Here is a 12971-nt window from a genome sequence, read left to right on the forward strand (position 1 = left end):
GTCAAAGATCAACTAACAAAACCCCAATAACAGACATGCAAAACTCTCCTTTGAGTTGTTGGGCAGGGCTGTTGAAGAGACTCCCAAAATGTACAGACTGTTACTGCCTTTGGTCATCCCCAGGAGGTGGAAGCTAAGACAGTAGACACTTCAGGAATGGGGCCCAGAAACGCCTGAGCTGAAATTGTTCTAAAAGCCCCTCCTTTATCAAGAGTCCGCTGAATCTAATGATCATACTTCCTTAATTTAGAGGCGTCTGACTTAATGATCAGCAAATACTACTCTGGTTACTTGTGTGTTTTCTGCTGAAACGATATGACAATGCACAGCTCTATGGGATGTTCTTCCAATAGAAACTGTAAAGAGAGTCCTTAGAATTAAAGCATATCTTTTACCCCGAGAACACAGTAACATTCAAGAGGCCAGCAGTCATTCTTGCAAACAATTCTGGCATTCTTCGTGCTTGTAACTGGACCCCGAAACCAAGGGGCCTCTGTGCTGTGAACTTTAATGCCTGTGGCCTGGAAAGTCAGATGAAGCGGGGACTCCTGGTAACAGAACAAGGACAAAACACAGGAATCTATAGTAGTTAGAGGAGGAAAAACATGCTAAGCCCCATGTCATCCACCAGGTACTACTTACCATGTGTCTATTATAGGATGGATGAATAGCTTAGATAATAAGAGGTAGGCAGAGTCCAAAGCCATGGGATCAAATATTTTTGAAAAGAAAATGAGGGAAAGGGACCATTTCTAAAAGCCACTAGCTAAATGCCCATTTTTACGTATCGGGCTCCTTTCAAAATATTCAATCACACCTAGCAATTGGCAGTGAGTACAAAGAGGCTTTGGCTCACACGCTGTTCCATTCACTTCCCGGGGGTTGGTGACCATTTGTAGCCACTGGCAATAGCAAAAAAAAAAAAAAAAAAAAAAAGCCCCGGGGAGACCTGAGACATTGAGAGGCATTCCACCCCTCCTGCTGCCACCTCTCTGCTATGAATGCGCTCAGCTTTTCTGGGAAGAAAAGGTCTCCAAAAGCATCAAAGCAGCATCTTTCTAACATTTCTGTTAGGCAACCAAAGGATTTCTTTTTATTAAGAAAAAATAGAAAGACGAGCTAAAATACCCAGTATCAAACTCAACTATTTGTAGAACATTTTTCATTTACTAAGCTCCTCAACCTAGAAAGCCTCACTCAGAATAAGACACACATTTTACAAACCTCCCACAAAACATTAATGATTATTCTTGCTTTTAGAACAATGTCTACTTTTGTTTCTTTTTTTTTTTTTTTTCTCTTCTGCTTTTCCTTTTCATCTTTATGCAGCACTCTTGTGTAGAATGAGTAGTTTCTGATCTCTGGAAAAGGAAATGAAATGTGTGCATGTTCTCACTTAACTGATTCTGTGACTAAGGATAAGCCTCTGTCTCTTTAAGTCATTTTCTATGACTGCTGGGATAGATTCAATCTCATCATTAATTTATATTCACTATTAATAGTTTATCAAAAATCCAAGTGACATGTGTAACATGAATGGTTAGGATATACATGCAGAATAAGCAAATTTATGGCAGCCATTAATTTCACAACTATTTGAGCACAAAGAACACACAGATGGCTCCATTGGGTATTAGGGAGAGACACAGTTTCTAGTATGTGCTGCCTCATGGAAATGAACATATTTTAACAGGAGTTCTGGTGTAGAGGAAGACTAAGCCACATTTGAGTGGTATAAACGATTTAAAGAAAGCAGGCCTGAGAGCAACAGAGAAGCCAGGTGATTGACAGAAAGTAAATGAATAAAAAAAGAAAGAAAGAAAGAAAGAAAGAAAGAAAGAAAGAAAGAAAGAAAGAAAGAAAGAAAGAGGAAAAAGAAAAGTCACTGGGCACAAAATCAGTTCAAGACTGAAGAATGCTAGCAGACCAGTGTTCTTCCAAAGCCACTGGAACAGGATAAGTTTTCTGGAGGAGATAAGCCTGAAGCATAACTTGAAAATAATGAAATTATGGCCTTAGGGCAATAGAATGAGTGAGCCTTATTTTGCTTCCATCTGTATTTGGCCTTAACACACAGACCAAAAAACAAAACAAAACAAAACAAACAACAACAAGAAAAAGAACAGAAACAAAACTTTGTGTGTTAGGGAATTCTTTGAAGAGAATTAGCTAAAATCTATATCAACTTTAAAAAAAAAAATCAGAGGGAAGCAGTGAGGATAAGTGTACAATTCCTTCCAGTACACTGGGTAGCTCTATATTTACCCTAGTCTCATGTGTGCTTTCTTCTTAGTGTTGTTTCTCACTTCACACAATAAAAACTCTAGGAGACCCTCCCACTAGAGAGTGGGGCCCTGCAGTTTCCACCAAGATCTCAAAGCCTAATATCAGATCGCACACTTACTGGGAAGCAGACTCATACAACGGTTATAAAAGCAAGAGTTGCACAGAAGCAACAGCCCCCAGAGTTGACTGACCACTCACAAGGGGCCAGACAGCTTTATAGTCACAGTCTCATGCTCAGGACACTTCCTGGACATACTATCATTACCCTCAGGTTATGAAAAAGGATGTTCAAACTTAGGAAAATGCACTAAGGTATCCCAGTTCTCACACTTGCAGGCACAGGATATTTATTTAAACACAGAATTTCCTAATGCTCAGACCTGTGTCTTGATCTCTGTCCCATTTACTGCCTTCAGTGCCATCTGAAAACACGTCAGACTAATGTCACCATCACAAATGGGAATGCCAAGAGAGGGACTTAAGTGGAGCAAGAAGGATGAAAATGTACAGCCCCACTATGGCATCCTTCAAGGTAATTGCTAGCTCATACAAGAAGGAGAGAGATGTGAGAGAAAGGACAGACATGACAGTGGTGGTTAAAAATACCATCACCTCTTATCCAAAGTTTCATGATTAAATTTCAGTCTTAACATGCTAAGCAGACAATCCCAGAAACAAAAAGCCAAGAGTTTTGAAGCTGGTTAAAACCAAACACACTCTTGCCTCACAAGGACCTGAGTTTGAAACCATAATCTACGCAAGGAGCTGGGCATGGTGGCACATAGATTACAGGGCTGTATTCCTAGCAGTAGGGAGGGAGAAAGAAGAAATTCCCTTGAGCTTGCTGGCTAACGGGTCTTGCCCAACTGGTTAGCTCCAGGTTCAGTGAAAGATCTTTTCTCAGCAACATAAAGTGGAGAGCAGTGAAGGAAGACACCGCACATCGACCTCTGACCTTCACATACCATTCACCAGACACATCCAGAAAAATCACATTTTTAGTGATTTCAATTGTAGTTCATTATTTAAATTATGGTATCTCATTGGGAATCTTTGCTGCTGCTTTCTTACTATGCCAGATTTATGACTGAAGCTTTAATACAGATATATATAGATAAGAAACTAGAGGGGAAGGTGCCGTGTAGCTCAATCTCTGCATATCCTGTGGTTCCAGGCATCACTGGGGTCTTTAGGTCACATACCTCTAGAGATAAGGGCCAGTTAGTACATTTACACAGATTAGACAGTAGTACACAGCCATGACACCATGGCTGTGCTGCAGTCATTTTATTTTTAGTTACATGTGTCTGTGTGTCAATATGTGTATGTGTGAAGCGGCTGCCCATGGTATCCTGAAGAAGGTTGTCAGATCTGCTGAGCTTCAGCGGTTATGTGCTGTCCTACATGGAATTCAGTGCTAATTCAAGTTCTCTACAAGAGCAGTATACCCTTTAAATCGCTGAGCCATCTCTCCAGGCCACTGCAGACTCATCCTTTGTCAGGTTTTGGATTTCTTGCCAGCTCTTCAAACACAGAGCAGAAGGTCTCTCTTTGTCCCTGGCAACCAACACCGGAAGGGTAATTTTGCAAGGCTGAAAAAATATCTATTTCTTCTTGCATATTGAACAATATCATCTTAAGAAAGAGCTCTCAGGTTTTTTTTTACCCTTGCTTTTCAAAATAAATTGTTCATTCCCTATTTCTGTTTTTACTGAGAATTAATACCTGGTTGATTGGCAATGAATTCAGACCAGAAATCAGACTGATCTTTCTTCCTTTTCTTCTTTTCGGTGAACTTTTCAAATCTTCCTTTAAAAAATATACCAATGATATAAAGTGTAATTAATAAAAATTAAAATCAAAAAATAAAAAAAGAAAAAATATACCGATGAGTATGTATGTCAAGTCTAAGTCATATCTTCAAGACACTGTAGGTAACAATATACCTGTGTCTATAGTGCATAGACCAAATCTGGACCATTGCCTGTGTCTGTAAATAAAGTTCTATTGAAAGGCAGTCAGGTTCCTTCGCCTATCTACTGTCAAGTGTTGCCTTTTAGCTGTGTCAGGGCAGTTGAGTAATTGCATAGAGATGAGGGAGCCCATAAAAGCTAACGACAAGGACCTTCATCACTAAGTATGTCCACAAATAGCCAACTACATTATACACCTATGACACCTATGAAATTTCCTTCTGAATACCATTAATTTACTCATTTTTAACCAAATGAAACCATTAATCAGCTCGTTCATTCATCAGTCAACCAATTTATCTGCTCCTAGCACATGGATGAAATAGGGATGAGAGATCTGGGGAGAAACAGACTAACAGAATGCCATGTAATGATGCACCAAGAAGAGAAAGTAGTAAAAAGGAAGACAGGACTGTGTTAGGCTGAGAGGCAGACAGGATCTCGGCTAGAACACAGTTTGGGCACTTATGATTGTTCAAACAGTATTAGCTATTTAAATAATGATGTGGAAAATCTCTGAGCCACAGTATGCTAACATGATTTCACAAAGACACAGTCTGGCTCTTCAGTAAGATCAAGTGTTGAGATGGTTTGAGATCAGAAAGGCTGATTACCTTCAAGCGCTGGGTAGTAAAGCCACCCAGCTTTTTTCCAAACTACAGGAATTAGGTGACCTCAGAGTTTGGAGAGGATATTTGGCATCTAACTGAACTCAGTGACCCCAACAACCAACTGTCTTATTCCCCCAAATTTCACTGCTCTATGTTGAGCCTTATAACTGGAAAATCCATCTGCATGTGTGAGCAGAAAAGAAATGCTCACTTAATAAATAATCAATGTAATGAGTGAGTGTGCTTGCTCCCTTGGCTGTCTGATCAATGGCAGTGGAGGAAGCGAGTACTATCGACAAGAAGTGTAGAAGTTAGGTTTAACTGGTTAAGTAAGCATAAATTACATTTAAAAATATGTTCTCTTTGTTTTTGTTGGCACACTGAATGCTTACCTCTTTAGTAATGGTTGAAAACCAAAGTAAGAAAAAAAATTAACAACCTAAACATCCAAGTAAGATTATACTGAACAATTCAATGTGGCCAATTTATTTTTCATTAAACAACATTCACTGTGATTACCACATACCTGGACATGGGCTACAGGCTCCATAAATTAGGCATCTGTGCATTAAAGAATGTTTATTTAAAATATGTCCTTACTTTTGTGGTTTTAAAATTGACATTTTATTTCTATATCCTTGCATTTATATATTTAAACACTTCTATAAGATGGTAGAAGAAAGGTCAAAATGTTCATTTATTAAAACAATTTTGTGAAGAAGAAAATTGCATCATTTTGGAAAGAGAAGCTCACAAGTATATTTTAAATTCAGCAAAAAATAAATTGACCTTTTATTCAACTGAAAAAGGTGGCTGCATGGTTGGAACCCCTCATGATTAATGCTATTGTGGGGACTCTCCTCGCTAGCGAGGACACAATTCATCCCGGCATCAGGAAACGTTCTCTTTGCTAAGCTGTATTTAAATGGTAAAATGGAAAAAAAAATGCTTGATGGATTTTTTTTAAGAGGGTAATCAATGGCTTTCTGGGTTAGACACCACTAAATTATTTTTTGTTTGTTTTCACTACAGAGTCTGTATCTATATAGTTCTGAATACTTTTTTAAAACCTACATGAAAAGAAAATCCACAACTAAATTTCTTCTTGCCTCTTTAAAAAGGGCCAAGAAATCCAGTGGAACATGACCATACTCCCTTTTTTATCTCTCTTGTACTTACGTTTCTCAGCTCCTTGTTTACTTGTGAAGTCATAGTACTTTCTTACAAAAATTAGTCTCAGATAAAAATGTCAGGATAATAACTACTTTCAAAATAAACACCACAGATAGCATATAATTAAGATGAGGAGAAAAAAACTCAAAATATTCTTGAATACATATTACTTTAATTTTTCTCTTGATGGACTTTCAGATTATCTCAAAATTATCTATTAAAAATCTTGTGAAGATCTAGTCAAACTGCACACACTTAGGGATGCTGGACGGGGGAAATGGGTCATGTTGTAAAATTGGTTATGTGAGTTCTCTCTCCACTCAGTGTCTATGTCAGCAACATGGAAAAACAGTCTCCAGACTGCATTCTGCAGCTATACTTTCTTCTGCAGAAAAACAAACAAACAAACAAATGATGCTTTTTGTACACTGGGAAACAAAAGGGTAGGGGGGGCAGTTAAATTCAATCCCTGAGCACCATCAGACTGGGTTTTTCAAAAGACAAAAATAGCCCAGAAAAAAATATTTTCATAATAAAAATTTCATATATATATATATATATATATATATATATATATATATATATATACTAAATCTGGACTCTTGTCTATCTTATTTTAAACAAGCCGACAATTTCAAGCTTCAATCTGTTTGGATAGAAAAGAATTTATGTAAATGTTTTGTTCAAGCCCAAAAGGGAAAGAGAGTATAAAATATACAGTGTATAAAAGATGCATGCCTAACACCAAAACAGCTTGCTACACAGGGGACCAAAAAAAAAGAAAAAAAAAAAAAAAAAAAGAGCCATCTGCCCTTCTGCTGGGCATGCCCAGCAGTCCTGAAGCTTGAATATATTGCTTTTTGCTACATGGTTTCTATGACCCCAACAGTAAGAGATTAACCAAAATTTCATAACTGCTCTGGTCTCCTCCTCTCCAGGCTCTTGAGGCTGAAGGGCAGAAGGGAGAGAAGGAGAAGGTCAAATAACAAACAGAAATAACAACAACAAAAAATCTGTATTTTTGCACTCTTTCCCTTCACTTGAGAAGGAAAAAAAAAAAAAAACTTAGGCAGATCAATCTGTACAATGCTAAACCAAATCTCTTTAATTCCAGTCAGCTTTTATCATTCAGTCGCTGAGTCTCAGTGTGGAAAAATTCATGCTAATTCCCCTTAGCAACAGCCTCCGCCTATCAGGAGACTTTATGTACCGTGCAGCTGCCTGCCAGAATAACTCTAAGTAGGTCAGGCCTGTATTTCTAAAAATGCTACGGTCTAGTAACCCCACTGTCCCGTCTGTCTGCCCTACCCCATAATAACCTCAATTGCTTGGTGACACAATGACATACTATCCTGTTAGAGCGCAATCACATCATGCTACATTATTCTGCACGAGCATGGCTGGGTGAAGGACCCTCGGAGGGGCAGCATTAATCAGACAGCCATTCATGTCCACCAGCATTTCACTCCAGAAATGGGGACTGCATTAATGACCAGCTGTTTGAACTAACACAAACAAAATAATGTCTTCCACCCTGTTGGGTGCGGAGAATACAGCATTCTGATCTGGCAGGTTCCACTCCTTCACTAAATCGAAGATGTAAATTAACTGGGCTCAGACAACATAGGCTTTGGCAACCTTAAAGTGAGTATATTTAAATTATATTACATGCGATTCTAAAAGCTATTGATTTAATATTCGGGGCTCTCCTTGCCTACAATTTCCCCTAATCCACATTTTAACAAGGAAAGTGCATACATGGGTAACATAATACATATGTGCTTATTGCCCGGGGACCCAACTGCAGAGGCTGGACTAAAATTGACTTCACTTCGGGCAGAGAAACAAAGCCGGTCAGGAGTAATTGTGCAGCATGAACACAAATACAAATACTAAATGCATGCCGTGAAGGAGCACTGAAAACAAATAAGAGTAAACACCCCAGCCCGCCGGCCAATCAGCTCCTCCCACCAGCTCTTCATGGAGGCTGCAGAGAGCTCCAGCACCTCCAGACGCCAGAGACGAGGGAGAGAAGTGAAGGTGCCCTTCAAGTCTCAGTGACAGTGCCATGACGTCTGCCCCACAGGATAACCAGCAGGGTACTGCTGGCTTTGGGACAACAAAAGCTTCTTCGAGGTATAAATGGAGAACACCAGAACGACCCAGAAGCGGCAGTCAATATTTAATTCTATGGTAGGGATTTTAGAATTTAACGGGACCTATCTACTTGTGTGTACTTTTTAGATTCCCTCCACCGACGTTCACAAACATAAACAGTGGTGGGTGTACCCCGGGACAGGAACCCAGCAGCGCAGTATGGGGCTGTTCGGGAAGCTGTCTTACAGTGACAGAGCTCGTGTACTCGGTCTGCTCGCTTATGGGGTTCGCCGTTTCGTGGAATAAACACATTCCCTCCGACACACTGATCATTCTGCCAGAAGTTAGGCAGAATCCAGCCCATGAGCTGTGAGCCCCACCCACACTGGATTTTCAAGCAGAAAGTGCCTTCGTGCCTCTGCCCTTGTTTGAACTATGCTTGATAACTCAGTTATGACTGTCTTCTGCACTCTGTGGCACACATCACAGTTATTCTTGGAGAGATACAGTCTCTGACGCAACCATGAACCACTAATTACAAGCTGCTGACATTCTGCTTGTCTCTGCAGCTTTGAAGTTCTGCTTTGTCTTAGGGCTCTTTCACCATGCTCCCGTCCCTTACCCTCTCTTTTCTCTCACTTCACAGCCCTTCTGAATCCCCTCTAGCGCAACTTGGAGAAAGAAGAAGGAATTATCAGACTTGCCTTGGTTTCTTTCCTCTCCCCCACCACACCCGATTCTCTCTCTCTCTCTCTCCTCTCTCTCTCTCTCTCTCTCTCTCTCTCTCTCTCTCTCTCTCCCCATAGATCTACAGTTTGGAAGTACAGTAATAAGATCCTGCCTCTGCCCCACCCTCAGGAATGCACCAACAGCTGGCCAAACACAATCCAGCACACAGAGCCGCTTTGTAGAATTCCTAACAAACAGTGGGTGGACAGGCCAGACAGGCGTCCCAGGGGAGCCCCCATGACAACTGGGAAAGCTGCTTGCTCCCAGCTCAGACCTCAGTCCACCCAGCGCACTCTTATCAATCTCTTCCAGTACCCGCCCAGCCCTGACAGAGGCTATGGAGAGGCCACCCGCCTCCTACAGCAGCAAGCAGACTGCAAGCTTTCTTCGCACTGACATCAGCCAGGCTCTGCCTCATGTCACACACTCCTGGAAACTCGACAGCAACCCCCCCCCCCCCAATCCCATGACCAGCAGCAGCACCTGTACTTCCCCATCTAGCCCTGTGTCAGGAGGACCCTCCCTCTTCCTTAAAGAATTTCCTTTATTAAGCAAAGCTGATCCTAGCATTTGAGAGCGTGTAAAACGAGCACTGTGCTCATCTCCACTGACCACTTAGCTTCTAAAGCCTGTGGTATCCAGCTGGCCCCAGAGTCATCTGGGATACATTCATTTTGATTAAATCGATCACATTTCTATTTAAGGGACAGAATTTTTTTTTCTCTGCCGTGCTGAATACAGCTGTATTTACAGGGCTCTGTAGGAGAAAAAGAAAACAAAACCTCACAGTGAGTCTTAGCCCAACGCTGAGCACTCAAGGAGTTAAAACTGAACGGGCTTGCTCTGCCATTAGAAAGAAAAGTCTACATGCAGCTGCTCTGGCCAAGCTTTCTGGCTAGCCAGGAAATGGGTGTTGAGCAGGAGTTAAAAATACTGGCTGTAATCAAGCCCGGCCCAGCAAAGTGCCTGTGTGTGTGTGTGTGTGCGTGTGTGTATGTGTGTGTGTGTTTCACACACTCTTTTTCATGTCTCTACAGGCATGCACATGCACTTAAATCCTCCATGCCGCAAGGTTGCTATTTTTCTCTGGGGACACTGTATAGTCACCCAGCCCATCAGTTTCTTCCTTGACGGTACCAGGGACATCCACCCTGCAGTTTACAGTTCCTCCATGCATGTGCTGGTGTATACATCATGCCATCCTCCCTTAAACTAAGACAGCAGAGCCAGCAGCAATCTCACGACACTCAGCAGCATCTCTTCCTTTCCCTTTGCCTTCCTCCAGCTTTGCCCTGCCAGGCAGACACAGCAGGTACCTGGTTCATCCATGTTCAGTCCCACTCTCTGGGAGAATGCCACCACATCCAGGCCTGGGTTGTCCCCTCGGACTAATCCCAGAGAGCAGCCGGAGCTGGGGGCGTGAGGCAGGGCTGCGGCTGCCCTCGCCCTGCATGCTTTGCTTCGGTGGGCATTGATATATAGTATTCCTAGATTTCCCTTCCCAGTTCTTTGCATGCCCCTAGCATCCCACCCCATCTTCTGCAACTTCACCCTGTCTTCCAAGACCCCCATCCAGCCATGAAGAGACCCTGGCCAGAGCGTGTAGTAGGTCCTTCTTCCGCAGGGTGCAGACAGGCGATTCCAGGGTTCTGGGCGTACGATGGGCCATCTCAGGCGGGAGTCAGAGGGAACCATGCAGGCGAGCCAGGCGACGCTTGGTGTGCACACAGTGATGCAGCCCTGGAGCTGTGAAGAAGACAGTCTGGCTTCAGAATTTTCAAAAAAAGAAAAAGAAAAAAAGAAAGAAAGAAAACAGCGCAGCTCGGCGCCTGCGGGGTTGGAAAAAAAAAAAAAAACAGACACAACCAGAAAAAGCAATAGCTAAAATCAAATTTCAAAACAAAAATAGGAATACAGAGATCAGCATACTTGATGCGACTTTTATTTCTGACGTTTTCTTGGTTTATTGGCTTCCCCACCCCCTCCAAAAACTCCCCAGTCCCTGAACGCCCGTCTGTCCACGAGTGCCGAGTCTCAAATGCGGTTGCTCTACAGTGCCGCAGACCTACATCACATGAGGAAGCACATGACGAGCCGGAGTCGGCTGCTGCTGTGGTCAACTGTTCCGCCGAGGCAGAAGGGGGGTAGGAGGCAGTGCCCCTCTCACGCTGCCAGGAAGAAATTTCCTTAAAAGAACAATGGGAGGGCGGCATCTCAGAAGAAATGCTTGAGTAACGTGGACTTTTCCGTACGCACACTGATGGAGAGGGACCGTGAGTACTTGAAGACAAGGGAAGGGTGCTGTACCGCAGACACAAGCTGGATGGCAGCAATATTATTTCTTGTGTGTACTCGTCAAAGCTGATTCCGTTGAAGTGGATTCCTGAAAAGCACATACCATGTCTTCCGAGCATGATCAGGCTTGGAAAACCAATTCTATTATCTCTCCTTGCAATCTGTATCTGAACCTGCATTGTGAATAATTTATTTTTAGACTAATAAGAGGCTTGCCAAGACTGCACCCTTTCTATGGCAAGTGGCGCATGTAGTATTCCACACACGAGGGAAAGCCTTGCCCCTTTGTAGGGAGAAGAGAAGAGACAGGTTTTGTTGTTTAAAAAAATAAATAAATAAACCGATTGCGACTTCTTATTTAAAGGCACACAGACAGCCGAGATGTTTCCTCAGAGGTCATTATTCAGAACAAGGGAGGCGTTTCTGTTTCTTGGAATGGACAGATCTCTGGTTTTCAAGTTGCCTTCTCACGCTGGCATCCCACGCTGGCAAATGGGACTGATGTTTTTCTAACACTGGTCAAAGCCCTTGAGCCACTTAGATATTTTTATGTTGCAGCATAATGACAACCAAAAACTGCTTCCCAGAGCACCCCTCTGCAAAAGTGCTGAGTGTCGACCAGCATTTCCCTATGGTGGACACACAGGAGAGAGATGACCTCGGGGTCTGCAGGTTCTGCCGCTCATCCCAAAACTAAGCAAGTTGCCAATGTGGGCCCTCTCAAAATGTAAAAAGTACACTGTTAAAAATAATTTAAAAAAAGAATATGATCGTACTGGCTGATCAAAATGAGAGAGCTGTCAATAGGTGAGAAACCCGTTTGACTGTCGTTAACCATGCAAGAGGATTATCAGTTCCCTGGTGAAGTACACATCAGCCTTCTCCTGTATACGTGTGGAAAGGGCTATTCCAGATCTGGGAATTATGCAGAACAAGACAGGCATGTCCTCAAGGTAGCAACTGCATATGTCTTCTTTTCCTTCCAAGAGAACCTTTTACCAGTCTGATTACTGCAGAGTCGATGCAGGAAGACGTGGCACCCATGCTTTCCTCTTCACCCCCCACCATAGAATCTTTCTTGACAAGTGGCCCTTGAATCGCAGATTCTTCTCCATTCCATTAGAGTCGCTCCTTTTTATCTCAGTCTACTCGCAAACCGTTGCCCCTGAACTGCTGTGTTTGCGTCGTCCAACACCGTGGTCTACATGCTCCAGACAGCTCTCCACCCATCACCAAGGCTGGGCCCTGATTTCTTCATCTCCCTGTGCTGCCAGTCCCCAGTATTATCTGCTTGTATAAGGATTTAAACAAGCTGGTCTACTTTGTGTGTATATCCTTCATTGAGTAACAAACAAAAATTTGTTTTGTTTTGTTAATCACTGTGGAACAATGGCACGTGAGCACTCTCCCCACCCTCAGGAAATACACCAACAGGGCCTGCACCTCATTTTCTGTTAGCACTAAGCTTGTATTATGGCATCTATTCTTGGGTTTTATTCCTCATAAAAAATAATAAATGGGTCTAAATTTGCCTGATAGCTGTGGATCAGAGAAGAAGTGCTATGGAAAAATTGAAAGAGGAAAATATAAACACCTGGAAAGGTGCCTCGGGGTCCCAATTTGCAGTGAAATCTGAAATTCCGGGCCAGAGGCTGGGCTGAATGGTAAAGTATCAACACCAGCAAATTGATCACTGAAAATGAGCACTTGTTATGCCCCAGAGTCTAGAGAAAGCACTGGAGATCTATTACCTCATTTAATCTTAGCAATTCTACAAGCAAAGAATTTTAAAAATAAATCATTTTAA

The 12971-nt window shown here is 42.3% G+C and overlaps 1 protein-coding gene across 2 annotated transcripts; it reads right to left on the reverse strand.

Annotated features, from left to right (window-relative positions):
• Positions 1-6660: 6660 nt before the first annotated feature.
• Positions 6661-12452, reverse strand: LOC132649190 (uncharacterized). 2 transcript variants are annotated; one of them, XR_009587632.1, is made up of 2 exons: positions 10799-10916; positions 6661-10615 (listed from the first exon to the last, which is right to left on the reverse strand). XR_009587632.1 is itself a non-coding variant. In XM_060372430.1 (2 exons), exons 1-2 carry the CDS (start codon positions 11341-11343, stop codon positions 10082-10084), a joined length of 939 nt encoding a protein of 312 aa, XP_060228413.1. In that variant the 5' UTR covers positions 11344-12452; the 3' UTR covers positions 6661-10081. The 2 variants fall into 2 exon arrangements, 1 of the variants encoding a protein (XP_060228413.1); XM_060372430.1 differs by lacking the exon at positions 10799-10916 and adding an exon at positions 10939-12452.
• Between the last annotated feature and the right edge of the window lie 519 nt (positions 12453-12971).

The sequence above is a fragment of the Meriones unguiculatus genome, chromosome 19 (genome assembly GCF_030254825.1).
Source record: "Meriones unguiculatus strain TT.TT164.6M chromosome 19, Bangor_MerUng_6.1, whole genome shotgun sequence".
NCBI classification, from domain to species: Eukaryota; Metazoa; Chordata; class Mammalia; order Rodentia; family Muridae; genus Meriones; species Meriones unguiculatus.